This window comes from Artemia sp. Qi Xiang Cuo, chromosome 3 (genome assembly GCF_049724085.1).
Source record: "Artemia sp. Qi Xiang Cuo chromosome 3, ASM4972408v1, whole genome shotgun sequence".
Taxonomy (NCBI): domain Eukaryota; kingdom Metazoa; phylum Arthropoda; class Branchiopoda; order Anostraca; family Artemiidae; genus Artemia; species Artemia sp. Qi Xiang Cuo.
Genome location: NC_142796.1, coordinates 26845375 through 26867900, shown reverse-complemented (window position 1 = coordinate 26867900; position 22526 = coordinate 26845375). Strand labels below are relative to the sequence as shown.

Below are 22526 nucleotides of genomic sequence, written 5' to 3'. Positions count from 1 at the left end.
TAAAATGCTTGAATTTCAAATAATCCCATCCCAACTAAACAGAAAAGGGCCAAATTATATTGAAAGAAAAGCCATGGACTGCAAAACAGGAAAGTTAACCATTATATTACGTCGTTAAGCTAGTAATCATACAGAAAAATATGATTAATTATCATTTTAATTGCGCAGTTAATATATTTAGCAGCCAAATCTTAACATACAAGCAAAACCAAATGTTGTTGTCAAAGATGGGTTGAAAATTTATATATTGAAAAAGAATGACAGCAGTTCGTGAAATGTCTTTTTTTATACCCAGGATCTTGTCAACAAGTCCCACTGTCTGAGTTGATGCTTAAATACAGCATTCATATGTGTCTATGTTTTTCTCATCTGATAAGGGACGTAAATACTTGGTGTCATTTCTGCTTTTACATTCCATTCACAAAAATTTTTGCTAAGAAGACAATGTTATTCTGTGTCTTTACGGTAATATTTTACCATCCCTATAAAAACTTCAGGGCAACAGTCAGTGCTGATGGATGACATGTGGCCCATAGGCTGCATGGTCCACAGGCCTGGTTCAAACCACATGCCTCTTTTGCACGGGCCCGTAGACTACACGTTCTACATGCCTGGTTCAAACCAATTGCTTCTTTTGCACGGGCCCGTAGGCTGGACGTTTTATCTATCTGGTTCAAGCCAGCTGCTTCTTTTAGATGGGCTCGTAGGCTGAACGTTTTGCAGGGCTGGTTTAAACCAGCTGCTTCTTTTGCACGACTTTCAGAATACACGTAGAATTTAAGACGAGGGTAAAGAAACAGTTTTGAAAAAGAAAGATACCCAGGCTTTTTTCATTTTTTTAGGAAAACTTTTTGGGATTAAACTGATTGATTCCGTTAAATAACGATAACTTAAGTTTGTTTTTGCCAGAAGAACAAAGGGGATATAATAGTTTTTATGCTCAAGTTCATTACTTTTTGGGATCCATTTTTTGGATTAAGCTATTGGATTATCTTATAACTAAAAAGATCCTTTAAAAGTTTTTGGTGTGAGTCATTTTAATTCCTGAATCCTGTCTTTCTATCATTCTACACGACCATCTTATAGTCTTAGGAGATGGTGTTGGGACATACATGAGCCAAATCCAGAGCTGTGTCCAGCGTAGCTCTGGACCAACCCTATATTCTCACTAAACGGTTCGAACTGTATTTGTTTTGTTTTTTTAATATGTTTACCTGCCTTCCTCTCAAAACCTGGCTTTCTTCTGTTAAACTTAGCAGATCAGCTGATGTGAGTAAGGTACATCCTAAGTTTTGTAAAAGCAAACATTCAAGAATCATTTTGTACAAAGCCAGGTTTGTTAATAGCGACATTTGGCTAACAAAACACGAAAATGCTTCATTTACTTATTTGATCCAAGAACAGAACACCAATCATGATCATCAATGAGCTTACGTAAAGACTGAAAATTAATCACTTCTATCTGTGAATCTTTATTCTTTCCTGAAGGCTTTGTCTATCAGGAGAGTTTTGGGCAACATCAAAAAGAGCACTAACTGGGAAGTGGTCAGACATGTCAGACAATATCACAGACGATTTTACTGCTCTCAATGAATGGGCACAGAAAAATATATTGTCCAACAGCGTAGCAGTGGCGAAACTCTAGTAGGCAGAGAAATGCTAGGTAGAAAACCTATTGAAAGCATTTTTTGAAGAAATTCTCTGTAAACATTAGAATCCAAAGTTAATTGGCCAAAATTGAAATCACCCGACATAAGAACTGGTTTTTTACTTTTTGCCAACTTAACAAGTACTTGTTCAAAAACATAAAAAAATCTCGCTGGATTAATAGAAGGAGGTCTGTAAAAAGAACATAAAATAAACGGCAATCATCCCGATGGAGTAACCTCTAGGAGTAAGCTCTCACATATACCTTCTTCCCAAAAGACATATCATGACAGAAGACCAACCATTTCGAACTTAAGCTGCTAAGCCACCTTTTGCACTAACTTTCCTATTGCGGAAAAAAACACTTGAGATTGGAGATATCCAGCATGGAAACAGGAGTAATATCCAATAAAAAGGTTTCACAAACAGTAACAACGTCATGTGGACTCGAAGCTCAAAGAAATTATGCTTTAGATTTTAATCGTTGCATCAACTGGTCAGGCTCATACGCAAGATTTTTTTTATGGGAGCATGAGGGTGGTGGAAGACAGCTTCGAAAAGGGGGCGGAACTCGATGGAAATATAAGAAATCTTCGTAAAGAGAAAATCGTCAAAGAAAATCGAGATTTTAGGGGAGAACGAATCCAACAATGTCATCCATTTTTTTGGGGGGGGGGAGGGGGGCTTGTTCATTCTTGCCTCAAGTGTTCGTTTTTATTATTTTTGGACCCCTGACTGAACGAGCTTATTTGAATAAAAAACATTATGGAAAATATCTCAGGCCCTACAGTTAAATTAAAAACGTTTTGGGAGCATAGAAATGAACCATTGTGGAACACTAAACTTGAAACTTAGTATCGTCATCGATATTAAGGTGTTATTATAATTTGGACCAATCTTCGTATTACTTTAATCTTTTCTTTGATTTTCCAATTGTATAGTATCTTACAACACATTCCAATATATAATTCTTGTGATGATAATACTTAATTATATTCTAAATTTCATACTTTGTAAAAAAAATCAAATGAATAAACTTTTACAGATACTTTAATACAGCAAGTTCTGTATTTTTACAGCAAGTTGTTCGTCTAGAATCATAATACATTTCCCGGAATAAATAATCCGTGAGCAGTTGTGGAAGTTACGGGGTTAAAATCTGACCATGAAGTTTTGAAGAATCTAGCCTCTGTTTTATTTTTATGATTTTATGTATTATCTAGTAAGTCTTCTGGTAATGACTCCCATCCCCACTAAACATGAAAGATATCGGAAGAGTTTTGTTGAGTTATATAATAACCAGGAAAATTAGTCATTAATTTTATTGTTATATATTTATTTTTATTTTTGACTTTTTAACTAAGTGTTGACTATTTTTTTATGTATTTTGTACAATGAATTATGTTTGACGTGAACGTCAAATTCTTTCGATGATATTTTTTGACGTAAAAGTCAAATTCGGCATAAAATTCTATTCTATTCTTCTCTGTTAATGAATCTATGGAAGATTAGCAAAGATGACAATTTCTTACAACAAATAAATTTGGTTTACTATTTTAAAAGGACACTTATTTTTTTCCTTTTAATTCCATTCGTTTCAAAAGCAGAAAACTAATAGCTAAATTAAACTTTTGAAACGTCAGTCTTTGAATCAATCTGTTTATTTGACTAAAATGCAATTGACGTTCGTAGCCTTTAGGGGGGTCCGATGGACTACAGTCTGTTTTTCCCTTGTGATAATTTCGGCTTGTTTAAAGGTTGACTTATTATGTGACTATGATTGTTCGTTTCAGGTTTTAATATCGATCTTTAATTTTCTTTAAAACTCATTTTAAAAAATCAATTTATTTTCTGTCTTTTTTCAACTGAGATACTATTCTGATGAGCTAATTGAAAAAATATTTGTAGTTTAACTTTTTGTGCGATTTTATATATTGACTTCCAATTAAAGTTCTATGTAAAATTTGAATGTACCAACGGAATTTCCAATCACTTAAGCTTTTTATACAATTAATTAAAAAAAAACTTTCATAAAAATAAGTTTTTCAAAGAAAATTAAAGGCCATTTTAAACTTAAGCTCAGTTTATACTAATACCTTTTAAAATTAAAACGAAACACGACCAGAAATTACTATTAAAGAATAAATAAAACCCAAAATAAACAGAAATTAAATAAACAATCATAGCAAAAAACATACAACAATCAATAATATAAATGAATAAATAGATCTTAAAGCGAGTAGTGCTTAGATTGAATATGAAAATCAAGCTTAAAACGAAAACAAATGTTTTGCTATTAAAGTATAAATGAAACTTAAAACGAACAGAAATTAAATATACAAACATACAATATATATTAATGTAAATGAATAAATAAATCTTAAAACGAGTGAAACTTAAAAAGAATATGCAAATCAAGTTTGGATTAAATAAAAATAACTACAAACAAGAGTTTGGCTATCGCCTCACTGCAGAAGCCTAAAACCTACTGCATCACCGGTGCTTTACAGAAAACAATTCTTTTAAATGTTTTCACTTTTGTAACTTTAAGAAATCAAAAATTAATTAAGATTTTAGGGAATAAATATCAGCATATGTATATTAAATTGACAATGCACATTTTTTTTCAGTAAATTCGTTTGAATTTTTTTTCAGTAAAGTACAAATTATATTCTGACTTTTAGAAAGCATAGGGGTTTTGAACTCTACTAATATTAATTTATGCTCGTTTTGAGTTTGACTCTAATATTTATTTTAATTTTTGTTCGTTTTGGGTTTCATTTATTTATTGATACTGATTTGGGGTAGTTTTATGCTTGGTATATTATATGATCGTTCGTACACCAGGGGTTGAAAGTGTGAGCTATTCCTCAACGAAAATGGGTTACAAAGAGATTGAACCTAACCTTCACTCCCTAAATTGAGCATTCCGATTCAAAAATACCAATAACAATTGTTTGTTGGGTGAGGAACATTCTGAAACTTGATATTTTATTATATTTTGGTGTTTCATGCAAGAAAATGCATGTTCCATAAAGTTTAAGGTGCAGTTTTCCGCTGAAATAGAAATGCCTAGAAGCCATAGAATGTTTTCATAACAAACTAACACGATAAGTTAAAAAAAATGGCAGAGTTAAAAAAAAAATGGTAAAACTACATGAGTCTTGTACAGTCTTTGCAAGTATAAACCAAATTAAATTGAATATTAGATATATAATGATATTAATTGTTGAAAGATACATCGGTTCAAGATTTTTTCACTGTAATTTTTATTTTCATTTTCAATGCTGTAAGAACTGGAAAATAATAAATTTGTAATATACGAGTAATTCGTTTTCAGTGAAGCACCAATGACGCAGAAGGCTTTAGGTTTTTACAGTTAAAGAAGGGGGCAGTATCCAAATTTTGTTGTAGTGAAACTATATTTGTCTTGACCAATCTTGAAAAGAACTAACAAATTAAGCTGAATATTTGATGCATAATGATATTAATTGCTAAAAGCTCACCAGTTCAAGATTTTACTGTAATTTTAATATTTATTTTCAATATTTAGTACAAAAGAAAACATTTTTAATATAATTCGTTTTCAGTAAAGTGCCAATGAAGCAGTAGGTTTTCTGCTTCTGTAGTGAGGCAACACCCACACTCTTGTTTGTAGTTATTTCTATTAGACCGAAACTGGATTTGCATATTAACTTTAAGTTTCACTCGTTTTATGATTTATTTTTACATTTCACTTAATATATATTGTGTGTTTTTTCGTATTGATTGTTTATTTAATTTCTGGTCGTTTTAAGTTTCATTTATACTTTAATAGCAAAACAATTGTTTTCGTTTTAAGCTTGATTTTCATATTCAATCCAAGCATTACTCACTTTAAAATATATTTATTTATTTATGTTATTACTTTTTGTTTGTTTTTTCCTATGGTTGTTTATTGAATTTTTGCTCGTTTCGGATTTCATGTATTCTTTAGCATTAATTTACAGTCGTGTTTTGTTTGAATTTTAAAATGTATTCGTATCTAATGAGCTTAAGTTTAAAATGTCCTTTACTACTTTTCTTTGAAAAACTTATTTTTCGGAAAGTTTTTTTTAAATTAATTTTTGTTCGTTTTTGATTGCAAAAAGTTTCAAGTTTTTATGGCATGGAGGGGGGGGGGGTACTTACTGTCCGATTATTCTTTACTTTAAAAAACGGATCTAGAACTTTAAATTTAAATCGAATGTGGCTTTTTTCAAAGTCTATACGATTACCTCTTTGATAAAAACCTTATATATGAACAATAGACAGCTTGCATAACTTGTGGACAGCGACAACTATTAAGTGATTGAAAAAATAGTACCAATAAGAGGGTTTAGACCATTTAACTTCCTGACACGAAAGAATCACGGCTGTTTGGAATTGACCTTAATAGGATTTTGTGTGCCAAAGAAATTTTGCATCTTTCACAGAGTATGTATTTTAACCATAAAATTTGACAATTATAATAGATTTCCTGTATTTTCTTCTCATACAAAACCCCTTTCGATAAGCTATAAACCCTCCTTAAAAGGTTATTCCCCAGGGTATAACTTAAAACGCCTACCGCCGGGCCCTGAGGGGATGGGTTGACACCTGAGTTTTTTGTTATCAGAACTATTTTAACAAAATGTCTATCTAAAAATTTTTATCTGATGCATTTATGGCTTGGAGGAGGGGGGGCTAGTTACCCTCCATCTCTTTTGACTCTTAAAAAGTGAACAAGAACTTTCAATTTTCAGTCAAATGAGCCCTCTCTAAAGTTTATACGAGCATCCCTTCCATAAGAAATAATTGGAAGGATTCGGAGAATCCTTAAATTACAACCCTTGCCCTGAGGGCTGTGGGGGAGTTGTCATCCTCAAAGACCTAATTTCCAGAACTTAAAACTACGTTTAATTAATGGCTGTCTCAAAATTTTGATTGGATGTGTTTGGGGAAATGATGGGCGTCGGGGGGGGGGGGCTAGTTGCCCTCCAATCATTTTTGACTATTAAAGAGAGTACTAGCCCTTTTATATCCGATCGAATGAGCCTGTTTTGTAGTTTCTACAACAACACCTTCTATAAAAAACCTTATATGCCTCCAGGGCATATCATAAAACCCTTGCCTTGAGGGTAGTGGGGGAGTGTCCTCCTCAAAAATATATTTTCTATCTGGAAATCAACTACGTTGAACAAAATTTTGATGGGATGTGTTTGGGGAAATGATCGGCGTGGGGGGGGGGGAGGGGGCTAGTTACACTCCAATCACTTTCGACTATTAAAAAGGGCACAAGCCCTTTAATTTCCAATCGAATGAGCCTGTTTTGAAGTTTCTATGACAACACCTTTTATAAAAACCTTATATGCTCCAGGGCACAATTTAAAATCCTTGCCCTGAGAGTTGTGGGGGAGTGTCCTCCTCAAAAAATATTTTCTATGATTAAATGAATTGGGCTGAAAAAGATAGCCGTCTCATAATTTTGATTGGATGTGGTTGACGGAATGATGGGTGTGGGGGGGGGGGGGGCCTATTTGCACTCCAATCACTTTCAACTATTAAAAAGGGCACTAGCCCATTAATTTCCAATCGAATGAGCCTTTTTGAAGTTTCTACGACAACGCCTTCTACAAAAACCTTAAATGCCCCCAGGGCATAACATAAAACCCTTGCCCTAAGGGTTGTGGGGGAGTGTCCCCCTCAAAAATATATTTTTTATCTGGAAATCAACTACGCTGAACAAAATGGCTATCTCAAAATTTTGATTGGAATGTTTTTGGGGGAATGATGGGCATGGGGGGGGGGCTAGTTGCCCCCAATCATTTTCGACTATTAAAAAGGGTACTATCCCTTTAATTTCCAATCGAATGAGCCTGTTTTGAAGTTTCTACGAAAACGCCTTCTATAAAAACCTTATATGCCCCCAGGGCATAACTTAATACCCTTGCTCTGAAGGTTGTGGGGGAGTGTCCTCCTCAAAAATGTATTTTCTATCTGGAAATCAACTACGCTGAACAAAATGGCTATCTCAAAATTTTGATTGGATGTGTTTGGGGAAATGATGGGCGTGGGGGGGACGGGGGGCTAGTTACACTCCAATCACTTTCGACTATTAAAAAGGGCACTAGTTCTTTTATTTCCAATCGAATGAGCCTGTTTTGAAGTTTCTACGACAACGCCTTCTATAATAACCTTATATGCCCCCAGGGCACAACGTAAAACCCTTGCCCGGAGGGTTGTGGGGAAGTATCCTCCTCAAAATATATTTTCTATCTGGAAATCAACTACGCTGAACAAAATGGCTATCTCAAAATTTTGATTGGATGTGTTTGGGGGAATGATGGGATTGGGGGGGGGGGGTTGCCCTCCAATCATTTTTGACTATTAAAAAGGGCACTAGCCCTTTAATTTACAATCGAATGAGCCTGTTTTTAATTTTCTACAGCAACGCCTTCTATAAAAACCTTATATGCCCCCAGGGCATAACTTAAAACCCTTGCCCTGAGGGTTGTGGGGGAGTGTCCTCCTTAAAAAAATATTTTCTATTCGGAAACCAACTACGCTGAACAAAATGGCTATTTCAAAATTTTGATTGGGTGTATTTCGGGAAATGATGGGCGTGGGGGGGGGTGAGCTAGTTAAAGTCCAATCACTTTCGACTATTAAAAAGGGCACTAGTCTTTAATTTGCAATCGAATGAGCCTGTTTTGAAGTTTCTACGACAACGCCTTCTATAAAAACCTTTTATGCCCCCAGGGCATAACTTAAAACCCTTGCCCTGAGGGTTGTGGGGGAGTGTCCTCCTCAAAAATAATTTTCTATCTGGAAATCAACTACGCTGAACAAAATGGTTATCTCAAAATTTTTATTGTATGTGTTGTAAACTTTGGAAATAGGTTTTTCTTGGTTAAAACCAATAATTAAAATTCTAAGTCAGAAATTCATATGTATAATTCTTCCCAAGGTCACTTGAACCCAGAATAACCCCACTATCTAAAATGCAAACATTGTAACCCCACTTCTTGGAATAAAGCGATAATATTTCCTGTCTGGAAGAAGCTCAATGGTCAACAACCCAACCCGGATTGTCTTTATCAGAAGCAGATGTGTATCTGAATATACGTTACCAATTTAGATTATTTGAGTCAGTTCGAATTCTGTATCTGTCCTCGTCATATGTACCTTCACTGTATTATATGTATAAATAAACGTTTTATACTCTAAACACAGACTATGTGATGGTTAGAGGTTCTAGGCATCCTCCACCGGTAGAACCCAGATAATAGGCGAACGCTACCATAAGGCCCTAAAGAGAAGATAATAGGCCAACGCTACTATAAGGCCCTAAAGAGAAGAAGTCTCACTGTACAGAGAAATAGACAATTCACAGAGAAGTGAACAAAGAAACTTTACAAAGTGGTGCAGCGGTCTTTGCCGGACGGGATTGCAGTAAACATTTTATTTTGAGGCCCGTCACCTACAAGATTGCAGTAAACATTGTATTTTGAGGCCCGTCACCCACAGTGTCGTCGTTCCAACTTCAGTTCCAGGTTCTAGTTCAGATCTACTTCAGTTCCAGGTTCCAGCTTCAGTTCAAGGTCCAAGTTCAGTTCTACGTTCCAGCTTCAGTTCTACGTTCCAGCATCAGTTCTACGTTCCAGCTTCAGTTCCAGGTTCCCGCTCCAATTTAAGGTTCCCGTTCCAGACTCCAGTTTTTGAAAAAAAAAGTGAAGAACTTCGAAGGACAATTTACGAAAGTAAGTCACGCATTTTAAGTTCGCACGCGAGTAGGAAATCTGTTAGGAGGGTTGAATAACGATTTTTACTTGTTTTTAGAGCGTTGACTTAATTAATTTGTTTTACTAATTTTTTTTTCCTTCTCGTTTAAAATGAGCGCAATTCCAATTTTAGATCCTTCAGATCCTGAATTTAACAAAGATATTGCTTCATCCTTTTTGAAAGAAATAAGAAGTAAAGGTTTAAATATCCAATTGAATTTTGATTCTTCAAGTCGGGATTATAATCCCATTTTAATCGTGAAATTTTTGACTACTGTTGGTAATTTAATGACCAAAGAAAATGCCACGGTAAGAAGTAGTGTAAATATGTGGGATAATTCTTAGGATGATATAACAGATAAACCTATTGAGGATAAGAGCAACAAGAATTTGAATTAAAGAGTAATTGGGTCAGTAATGGATCCCCTGGGAAATATTCCAGTTCTTGAAAATGCAAAATTTATAAAACCTTTTTTTAGCCAATTGAGAAGGGTAAAAACATTGCTAGGCTGGTCAGACTCACAGGTGATAGATGCAGTACCGCTTAGAGTAACAGGGTCATTACTTAATTTTTTTGAGGATAGAGATTCCTCCGATATTATTAATTTAGAGGAACTTGAAAAGGAAATGACGCAGGCATATTTACCAGGAAAGACAGCTGGAAAAAAAAATTCAAAGATTTAGCTGAATTGAGGCAATCATCCAATGAAATAGTGTATCAGTTATATAAGAGGGTGGAGATTGCCACAAAATCATATCGATCGGGGTATGGCAGATTAATAGTTTTATCTGATAGTATAGGCCTTGAGTGTTTTATTGAAGGTTCGAGACTAAATATTAAGAGATATTTATTAGAACACCAGGATGATTATAATTCCCTCTCTGAAGCGTATAAGATAGCGCAGTGTTTTGAAGTTATTGAAAAAGAAATTGGTGAAGAAAAGCAGGATTTTTTTCAGCAACCGTAGATACTGAAATTTGTTGCACAGGACAGAAGGAAGGACTCCGTCAGAACTGGCCTGATGTAAAACGTGACCAGGGGGAGATGTATATTTTTTTTTAGTGCAAGATGTAGCGAGCATAGTAGGAACTTAAGTAGAAATTTTAGGAAAAAAAAAATTATGACTGAGAAACTGAGAATTTTTTTTATAAGGCATTGATCTAGAAAGGTATATTATCAAGAGAGACGAGAAATTTATTATTAGGAACCGACGTAATGAGGCGTTGTGTCGAGAGAGATAAGGCTGGTGAAGGGGCGAACTATGGTTGACCGAGGGACCAGATAACTGAGAATTTATTAGGAACCAACGTAATGAGGCGTTGTGTCGAGAGATTAGGCTGGTGAAGGGGCGGACGACGGTCGACCGACGGACCAGCGGTTAACGGGTTTCAGAGGATCCTGGGAAAGGAAGGTCTGAGCGGTTAACGGGTTCAGAGGATCCTGGGAAAGGAAGATCTGAGCTCCCATGGGCGAAGAGAGAGGTAGGCGGTGGATCACCGAACCTCGAAAACCCTGCAGGTTTCGTACCATGGAAAATAGTCGACAGGGCGGAAAAGAGCGTGCCAGAAGTCGACAGGGCGGAAAAGAGTTCCGTGCCAGAAAGGAAAATAGTCGACAGGGCGGAAAAGAGTTCCGTGCCAGAAGTCGACAGAGCGGGAAACGAGTTCCATGCCAGAAAGGAAAATAGTCGACTGGCCGGAAAAGAGTTCCGTGCCAGAAGTCGACAGGGCGGTAAAGAGTTCCGTGGCAGAGGTCGACAGGGCGGAAAAGAGTTCCGTGCCAGAAGTCGACAGGGCGGAAAAGAGTTCCGTGCCAGAAAGGAAAATAGTCGACAGTTTGGAAAAGAGTTCCGTGCCAGAAGTCGAAAGAGCGGAAAAGACTTCCGTGCCCGAAAGGAAAATAGTCGACAGGGCGGAAAAGAGTTCCGTGCCAGAAGTCGACAGGGCGGAAAAGAGTTCCCTGCCAGAGAGGAAAATAGTCGACAGGGTGGAAAAGAGGTGCGTGCCAGGAGTCGACAGGGTGGAAAAGAGTTCCGTGCCAGGGGAAGTGACAAATAATAAATTTGTGTCTTAGCTGTTGAAAATTTTTGACGGCCTGTTTCTGAAGGAAGGTGTTCTTTATTGTTATCCGCTAGGAGGCGTTGGCAAGGACCAAGGGTACCCTAGAACAGCTAAAATAGTCTTGCCAAGTATCCTAGTAGATTCGGCAATAAGACTGGCTTATAATCACATACTCATTGGCGGTCACATGTCACTAGAGAAGACATTAGATAGAGTGAGCCGAAACTATATATCTTTGATAGAATGGGTGCAAAAGTTCGAGTGTATTGCGAAAACTGTAATTTGTGCTTGCGTAGTACTAAAATGCATCAGAAAGTCAAACCTACGTTAGTAAGAAAGGAAGAACCGAAATACCCATTCAGTGTGTTGTCGGTGGACTCTGCTAGTCCCATGGGGGGCGCATTATGTGGGCCTACTGAAAACGGAAATTTTCATATTCTAGTTGGCGTTGACCATTTTTCAAAATTTTTTATCCTGAAAGCTGCGCTGAAGATAACAGCAGATGATATGTGCTATTTTCTTTGCGAGTCAGTGATAGCATACTTTGATCTTTTTTAAGTTTTGATCACTGATTCACATCAATTTTTCTGTTCAAATACCATTTGACAGATGTGTGAAAAATTAAAAATTAAACTTCATTTTTCGTCATTCTATAATCTTCAATCGAATGGGTTATGCGAGAATTGTTTGAAGGTAACAAAATCTGTATTAAGCTTATTGTCAGGATCATCCCAATTCTTAGGATAGTCATTTACCTTTCGTTGAGAATGTATTAATTTCTACTATTTCTTTCACAACTATATATTCTTTATATCAGATAATTTTTTGGTAGGCAGCCTCTTTCATTTTTGGACATTCAACTATCATTGCCTTCAATTGACTATTTTGACAGTTATGAGGATTATATGGTTAATTTAGTTAGGAATTTATTCACGATTTACAGGATTTGTGATGAACAAACAGGAAAACAGAGAAAATCTCAAAGATTACAATGTGATGAAAATGCCGTAGTACTACCAATTCTTCGAGAGGGGGACTTAGTTTGTGTCCAGGATACAGCTCAGAATCCAAGGGAAATCAAGGGTTTAAAGCTAAAATTTCGTGGACCATATAAAATTTTAAAAGTTTTAAAAGATTCCCCGTTCTTGGTACAAGAACTTTCAGGGACTTCTGTAAGAAGAACAGTAAACGGTCGTCTGATAAAGCCTATAAAGGATTCAGAAACTTTTTTACGTTTAAATCCTATTTTTCAGGAGAAAATTGATATGATTAATAAATCTAATATTGTTAATAATAGAGTAAAATCTAAAGACGAAGAGAAAAGCAGCAACGGTTATAGCTTACGTCAATGTCCGGGTGAGAAACTTTTGGTTGTTCAAAATTGTCTTGAGCAACCAGTAATAACAAATAAATCAATATCGGAGGAATCAAGAATCGTAGAATTGGAGTTAGAGAATCGTGGGCATAGGAGAATCGATTCAACATCATCTTTATACCAGATTCCAGTGGAGACCCCACTAGTAACTTCTGAAATAATGGAGGTTAGCTCCGTTTCTAGCGAACAACAGAAGGTTCAAATGGGGCCTAGTCTAGTTGGTGTAGAAGTAGATAAAGGGGACATAGAGGTTAAGGCAGGCTCGAGTGGAGAATCAAGTAGTCTTAGGAGAAGCAATAGGAAAACAGGAAATAAACCTCCAGGTTATTATAGAGAGTATTGAAACAATTGTAGAGAGATAAGTAGAGTAAAATGATTGTAGAGATTAGTATGTTATTGCAGTAAAAACGGTGTTGGGAATTGATCTTAAGTTAAAATGAGGATGTAGCTGGTTTTTATGCTGATTAACTAGACAGGAGAAATGCTTTCTTTGAAATAGGAAAAATAGAAAGATAAAAATGACAAGCGAAAGATGTTTGACCAACCTTTTTCAAATGATGTATTTACTTCCTTTTGATATCTTATGGATAGTAAAATAACCGAATAATTTGGAAAAAAAAAAGAAAGAATTAAAGCTTTGGTAAAAGGAAAGTAATAGAAAATCTTATTGTGTTTCTGTCGAAGATTATCATTTTTTGTTCAAGTGTTCTGTTCAAATTTAAATTCTTTTAAAAGATACTCTGACAATGTGCACATTTTTATATTAGGTGTAGCTATGCGAATTTTATGCGAACTTAGCATGACAATATAAAGTGAAATGAAAGTGCCAATTGGAAAAATATTTTCTTGTGTCTTGTTGATTCAGTTTTAGTGTCGGTATTTTATTTTATGTTCTTGTTAAGTGTACCTTTGTTTGAGGATAGAAAATCGTTTTTTTTTGGAAAAAAAAGATTTTGAAAACCCCGGGGAAAAACTGTAAAATTTTGAAATAGGTTTTTATTGGTTAAAACCAATAATTAAGATTCTAAGTCAGAAATTCATATGTATAATTCTTCCCAAGGCCACTTGAACCCAGAATAACCCCACTATCTAAAATGCAAACATTGTAACCCCACTTCTTGGAATAAAGCGATAATATTTCCTGTCTGGAAGAAGCTCAATGGTCAACAACCCAACCCGGATTGTCTTTATCAGAAGCAGATGTGTATCTGAATATACGTTACCAATTTAGATTATTTGAGTCAGTTCGAATTCTGTATCTGTCCTCGTCATATGTACCTTCACTGTATTATATGTATAAATAAACGTTTTATACTCTAAACACAGACTATGTGATGGTTAGAGGTTCTAGGCATCCTCCACCGGTAGAACCCAGATATAGGCCAACGCTACCATAAGGCCCTAAAGAGAAGATAATAGGCCAACGCTACCATAAGGCCCTAAAGAGAAGAAGTCTCACTGTACAGAGAAATAGACAATTCACAGAGAAGTGAACAAAGAAACTTTACAGTGTTTGGGGGAATGATGGGCGTGGGGGGGGGCTAGTTGCCCTCCAATCATTTTCGACTATTGAAAAGGGCACTAGAACTCTCGATTTCCAATCGAATGAGCCTGTTTTGAAGTTTCTACGACAACGCCTTCTATAAAAACCTTATATGCCCCCAGGGCATAACTTAATACCCTTGCCCTGAGGGGTTTGGAGGAGTCGCTTTCTTAAAAACACAGCTTCTATCTTGATATCAACTACCCTGAACAAAGTGGCCATCTCACAATTTTGATTGGATGTATTTGGGGAAATAATGGGCTTGGTGGGGGGGGACTAGTTGCCCTCCAATCACTTTCAACTATTAAAAAGGGCACTAGCTCTTTGAATTTCCAATAAAATGAGCCTTTTGTGAAGTTTCGACGACAACGCCTTCTATAAAAACCTTATATGACCCCAGGGTATAACTTAAAACCCTTGCCCTAAGGGTTGTGGGGGAGTGCCCACCTCAAAAATATATTTTCCATTTGGAAATCAAATAAGCTGAACAAAGTGGCTATCTCAAAATTTTTACTGGATGAGTTTGGGGTTATGATAGGTTTGGGGGGGGGGGGAGGGGGCTAGTTACACTTCAATCACTTTCGATTATTAAAAAGGGCACTAGCCCTTTAATTTCCAATCGATTGAGCCTGTTTTGAAGTTTGTACGACAACGCCTTCTATAAAAACCTTATATGCCCCCAGGGCATAACTTAAAACCCTTGCCCTGAGGGTTCTGGGGGAGTGTCCTCCTCAAAAATATATTTTATGTCTGGAAATCAACTACGCTGAACAAAATGGCTATCTCAAAATTTTGATTGGATGTGTTTGGGGGAATTGTGGGCGTGGGGGGGGAGGGTAGTTGCCCTCCAATCATTTTCGACTATTAAAAAGGGCACTAGAACTCTCGATTTCCAATCGAATGATCCCCCTTTGAAGTTTCTACGACAACCCCTTCCATATGAAGTGCCTCTGGGAAAAAAAAATAAATAAATAAATAATAAAACATTGGAGCCGTATGGCCTTTACTATAGGCAACGCTACAGCGTTGCCTCTGATAATATTTTCATGGTAGCCTGTCACAAAGTCTAGTACTTTAAATTGTTTCAAAGATAATCGTTAAAGTAATAAGTTTCCAAATAAAAACGTCTTTATAAATTTAGAAGAAAATACTTAGCAGTAAAGTAATCACAGCAGACAGAAATAACTAGTCAGAAAACAGCGTTATTTGTTGAGGTGCCTTTTATGAGTTTAGATGATTTCAGAACTACTGGACTAAAGACTGCGAAACTACCTTGATGAAAATTGAACACTGTTGGCGAATTATATGCTTAATTAGTTTTTATTTTGGGCTTCTATATTTTTACAATAGCCACAGATCTCTAGTTACCAGCCTCATTAATCCTTAAATACTAACTTTGATGGAAAAAAGATCACTTGCCCACAAGGCCGTACCCAGAGGGGGGGGGTTAGAGGGGTTTTTGCCAAAGAGAAGTCGAAGACGGAGCGTACTCACTGCTGACAAAAGAAGGTTGGAGAGGGAGCAACACAATATCGGACATAAGGGAGTTAGAGACGCAGCTTCCACCCTACTAGCATAATGTTGTTGGAGACACAGTGTATGCACAATTGACCATAAGGCACCAGAGGCGCTTACATAATTTCGGAGAGCACACTGCCTTTCCATGACGATAAATAAAAGTTCAAATAGGGATAAAATCCTTTTAATACACAGTGATGATGATAACAGTGGTGGAAATTCACAAAAATACCAGATATTTCGGTCGCTGCATATGTGACCGAAATATCTGGTATTTTTGTGAATTTTTATCACTGTTATCTCATCACTGTCTATTAAAAGGATTTTATCCCTACTTGAACTTTTATTTATCGTCAGAGGCACTTCCTGTCTCCCAAACTGAGCGAACGCATTGTTGCCCTACAGAGTGAATACTAGGCACCCGTACTATTGACTGATGAAGGTTTTGACACAGAATTTAGGCACAGTTGACCAAAGGGTCCACGAAAGATAGTGAATAAAAATAAAAGTATAAAATGTTTATATTTGAGACTTTAGAGTAAGGGGAATTGAAGGGGGAACGGGACTAAGAGACTTACTTCATACCCTTCAACTATGCAGATTAAAAACCGGTGTATAATTGTGATCTCAGTAAGGCGTAAGATCTGTAGTCAAAAACTTGATGGCAAATCGTACGTCAAATACTACCATCAAAAATCAGTCAATTTGATTTTCACTTGACGAGAAAAACAAATATCATCTGTAAAATATCCTCTTAATATTTTCTTACTTTAAGCTTCTTTGCTGCAAAAGTGCCCTAAGATAGGCAATCAAAAAGCTTATACACAATGAATACTAACTTTAGTGTAAATTAAACACCATTTGTGAAGTATGCACTTACTTGTTTTTATTTAGGACAGTCATAATGTGATCTCAATAAACAAAAAAGGTCAAAGACAGAGCGTTTTCACTGTTGAACAAAGGGTTTTGCCAACGGAAAAAACATTAAGCCGAAGTATGCAGGCTGCTGACAAAAGGGGGTGGAGTCAGGGACGCATCATAAGCATTATGTCCCAAAGAAGGCCGGAAACGGACCAAACGCATTGATGATAAAAGAAAAAAGCTGAAGACGAAGCGTATACCGAAGCGTATAAGCGTATATGTTGACCAAAGGGTGTCTGAGACGTGACGTATGCACTCTTTACCAAAGGGAGTTGAGGACAAATCTTACATGCTGTTTTGCAAAGGAGGTTCAGACAGAAGGTACACGCTATTTCCCAAAAGGGCTCGGAGACGAAGCGCCATGTTTAACTATACGCAGAATTAAAAGAAAGTTAACACAAAAAATCAAGCTGCAGATTTACAATAGTACATATAGACTATACAAAATAATTGTCCTAGAATAGCAATACAAATATCACTTACAAAATTTAATAAAAGAAAAGAAGAGCGTTTTTTTCAATGTGAGGTGTAATGCATTTTATGTGCCTTGATATTTTTCAGCATCAAAAGCCTTCCGTGCTTTCTTCAATTCCTCATTCATAGTCAGTAGGTCTTTGATCCTTGCATATTTCCGCGCATCTTTTCGAACGAGAAAAACCAAATCTTCCACTTGTACTCGACCTTGTCTTCCAATCTCCATAGCTTTATGAGTCTAAAACAAAACAACAACATAATCTATAATGATTAAAATGAACATGGTTTAGTAAAAAGATAATTTCTTAAACCGCACTGGCCTGCCACGCCCAAATATTCGCTTTGTTTTTCAGTATTTTCGTTGGCCTTAAAAAAAAATTTTTGATCGCTTCTTCATTAGAATTTTTATTATGGTTAAGTGACAAATCTGAGCTTTTTGATGATTTCAAAAGTGTAGTTATCTATTTATCTTTTTTTTAAAGAAATTATTCAGCAAGATTCCTCCTTTGAATGAAATTAAAATAAAAAAGAATAGTACCATCCAATTCTCGATTCTTTCAAAATATAACGTTCGTTACCAAGCCCATTGCAACCCCTTCTTCCCCTAATGGAGTGAGACTATTTTTACTTGAACATTCTCGAAATTTTCAACCGCATACTTTTTACAAAACTGAGAAAGACGCAAATATTTCAAATGTAGAGGTATAGAGTGGATAAATATATTGTTATAATTCATCATAGTATGTACTGTTATTTTACTATATTATTACATGTGCTATAATATATTATTATTATCATCGTAAAGCATAAAACATCTGAACATTTAGATGAGAACCTGAACCAAAAAGATCTCCCCACCCAGGACCTTCCACTTATATTTTGCAAGAATTAAGAAAATAAATCAGTCTCAAATTTTTGTCATGCAGCAAACTGGACCGTGTTTAAAGATTTCTCAATAGTTATTTTTGCTATAGCTGTGGTTCTGCCATTATCCAAATAAGCAAAAAAAAATTATCTTGCATTACGGATTAGTCGGATGGGCTATTGTTGGGGGACGCATCCCTGACACTGAAGTAGGATAAATTAAAAAAGGTAATGTCGGCTCGGGGCTAGACATAGATGTTTGGCCTTTATTCCATCAAATAAAGGAGCAACAGGTAAAATAACAGCAAATTGACAAGAATTAATATCTTACCAGAATTACGGTTTAAGCTAATAAGCGTGCAAGTCTGATCCCATAAAGGGGTCTCATTTCTATGTAGAGCAAGAATCGTCCAACTTACAGAGGTTTTAGTTACATCAACCAGCATAATTTGGCTTCTATTTACATAAAAAGACCTAATTCAACGTTTGCAACAAAAAAAAATTACATGTTGCATGACAAATTAGCTTCTGTAGAAACATGGGTATTAATAGGCCTTACATGTATATTTTTAGCTTTATTATGCATCGTGACTCACAAAAACAGCTGCTAAAGAAAAAAACTTAAATCAGCACTTATGCTACAAGACTAGCGTAACGAACGAATTCAAACATTCATCGATCGCTAATACATATCATTTTTCACTCAGACATCATCAAGAGGGGCAAGCAGCCCGGATTTAATCGATATAGCTCGGGTATATGTTAATACCCGAAGAGGCAGTCAAAGAACCTACTTTGTTTAAGATGCTCTGGCAGACATAGTACGTCACTAGTTTCGCAAAGTATTCATATAAAAAAAAGCTTCGAATTAACATCTTCATTAATATTCTATGACATTATTTTGATACCATTATTCAGTTAGTAGGCTACAAAAGCTTCTGAGGTAAATGATATAAATGACATCTGCAACAAAGCAACGAACACCATGATCCATAGAGTTTTCATCTGGGGCTTCAAGAGGCTACTTTTGGTATTCGTTGAATTTGCTATGGTGGTCACGGTACTTTTATCACTGGCAAAGAGTCGCTAACAGTTTCTCCCAGGTCTGTGTTCACTAATTGCTGACTTGGTAATAATATATATATATATATATATATATATATATATATATATATATATATATATATATTATATTATATATATATACATATATATATTACATATATATATATATATATATATATATATATATATATAAATAAAAAGTTCAAATAGGATAAAATCCTTTTAATAGACAGTGATGATAGAAATTCACAAAAATACCAGATATTTCGGACACATATACCGTGACCGTCATCAGTAGTAATAGTTATACTACTGATGACGGTCACTGTATATGTGAGCGAAATATCTGGTATTTTTGTGAATTTCTATCATCACTGTCTATTAAAAGGATTTTATCCTATTTGAACTTTTATTTATCGTCATGGAAAGGCAGTGTGGTATATATATATATATATATATATATATATATATATATATATATATATATATATATATATATATATATATATTACATATATATATTACATATATATATTACATATATATATATATATATATATATATATATATATAATAAATAAAAGTTCAAATAGGGATAAAATCCTTTTAATAGACAGTGATGATAGAAATTCACAAAAATACCAGATATTTCGGTCACATATACAGTGACCGTCATCAGTAGCAGTTTTACTATTGATGACGGTCACTGTATATGTGACCGAAATATCTGGTATTTTTGTGAATTTCTATCATCACTGTCTATTAAAAGGATTTTATCCTATTTGAACTTTTATTTATCGTCATGGAAAGGCAGTGTGGTCTCCGAAATTATCTATATATATATATATATATATATTATATATATATATATATATATATATATATATATATATATATATATATATATATATATATATATATATATATATATATATATATATATATATATATATATATATATATATATATATATATATATATATATATATATATATATATATGTACTGTGGGGAGTATATATATATATATATATATAGTACCCCGGGAGCCCTACGGCTTCGCCGCCGGGCCCCAACACTCGGCAGGCTTCTATATATAGATTCTCACTGTCGCTTGTCTTATAAACGCCCAAACGCCCGTGTCATGACGTCCAAATGGACGTTAAAATAAAAGTGGTGCCTTTGTAAAATTATATTTTTTATAGAACCTTTAACTTTTGCCTCGGCTTGTCTTTTGTCATTATGAAAGACATATCGCCGAACCTTTGTTTCTTTTAATCGTTCAGGTTCTGGGACAAAAACTTCTTAATCTTTCAACGATTTATCTAGTACAGGTTTTTTATTTTCAAAGGTATGGAAGGTAATGACGACCACCTTTGTTTCTTTTAATTGTTCAGGTGGTGGAACAAAAACTTTTGCTTTTACCTTGGCTTTTGTCATTATGAAAGACATATCGCCGAACCTTTGTATCTTAATTGTTCAGGTGGTGGGACAAACACTTTTTTTTCTTCCAACGATTTATCTAGTCCATATTTTGATTTTCAAAGGTATGGTAGGCATTGACGACCTTATCCATGTCAAAATCTAAAACCCAATCATCATCGCTATCATTTCAATTTGTTTGGTTCGTTTTACCTCGGCTGATCTTTTGTCATTATGAAATGCATATCGCCGAACCTTTGTTTTTTTAACACAGGTATATATATATATATATATATATATATATATATATATATATATATATATATATATATATATATATATATATATATATATATATATTATATATCCGTACAGCAATGCTCCGAGAATAAATGGACTCGTGTTAGTGTAATAGCTTTAAACAATAAAATATAATTGCTCTAAATATGACGGAGATTACCCCTGCTCTGCTGCTCTTCATACTAGATTTAAACCTTACAGCACAATTCTTAAATTTTTATAAACCAAAAGGGGACTTGTTACCCTTTCAGTACCCAGAATGCAAGCTTAGTTAAAACATTCTTACCGAAATGAAGAGAGAATCGAGCTGTTAAAAACCACAGAATTTGGCTGCAATAATACATTATCTGCATGCATAGACACATGTGAAACATTGAAAAATAATGACCCATAAATGCACTTTTTTGTGCCTTGACTCCTCTACCCTGTGACAAAAAATCATCTAGCCCCCTCTCTCCCAAATCCAATAAGAATCAAACCAGTATGCACCTAAGTTTATATAGTTTTCTTTGAAGAAATAGAGTAGTTGACTTATGGGATTGGGATCAAATACATTTTTAGCAGTTTCCTTTAGGTAGCTTTAAGTGGGAGAAGAGTGGCATTTTCTCTCATATGGGTGAACATATACACTAACAACTAGTAAAAAAGCCTACTTCTTCGACCCAACGGAAATAAAAACTAATATGCACACTTGATGTATAGAGATTACCATATCTGTTACGTATTCTATGACCAAGTCTTCCAATAGGTCAACAGATTCTGTGTATGGATTTTGATCGTCACCAAACCCGTACATCATGCATCTCAGCTCTTTACTAAACCACCTTCTTCGGCCAGAAGACGTCGAACCATATTGCAATTCTGCTTCTTCTTCATCAATATCCTGAATTTAAAATTGTTTTAGCCAAACAGAAAAATAAATTAAACAAAACAGGAATTTCAAAAGTTGCTCATTCCATCCTTGTTTACTAGTAAGTTCTATGGTTGACAATTCTCCTTCAGTTACTAATAAAATATATAGAAAACACAAAAGAATATATACTAACAGAATTAGTCAAAATTCAATTGCTCCTTTACATTAAATAATTCAAAATTAACTAAACAGTTTAACAATGTTACATCAACTTGAAAGCAAGGCAAAGTAGAAGTTACAAAGTAAATCTGCAGTTCTATATCACACGCCATTAACCATATGCTTTCTTCTTTACTTCCAAAATAACTACAACGCATTATTCTAAAAAGATACAAACACAGCAGGAGTTATCATTTTCTTGCTATAATATTCTTACTTGAGAATGAATGGTCTCATATACATATAAACATAAATGGTTAATTATGCTTATATACAATAAATGGTTAGTTATACGTATACAAGGAGAAAATATTGAAATTTGGATTCCACTCATGAATCTTAATTTGCTTATCCTTCAGGACCATTTATTATAAAACAATGCCGAAGCCTTAACTCACCAAAGAAACAAACAAATCAAATCGATAGTAAAAGAGGAAAAAAAAATTAAATATTCAATGTTTCCAGGCAAAAGAAGAATATAGAA

At 35.0% G+C, this 22526-nt stretch overlaps 1 protein-coding gene across 1 annotated transcript in view; it reads right to left on the bottom strand.

Moving 5' to 3' along the window:
- Positions 1-17251: 17251 nt before the first annotated feature.
- The window catches only part of LOC148953941 (transcription initiation factor TFIID subunit 13-like), a 39830-nt gene continuing 34555 nt past the window's right edge, over positions 17252-22526 (bottom strand). The window contains exons 2-3 of the mRNA XM_089086856.1: positions 21680-21853; positions 17252-17558 (exon numbers count right to left, since the gene is read on the bottom strand). Of these exons, the coding sequence (XP_088942982.1) occupies positions 17385-17558; positions 21680-21853 (348 nt within the window). The 3' untranslated portion in view covers positions 17252-17384. The remainder of the gene's footprint in view (positions 17559-21679; positions 21854-22526) is intronic.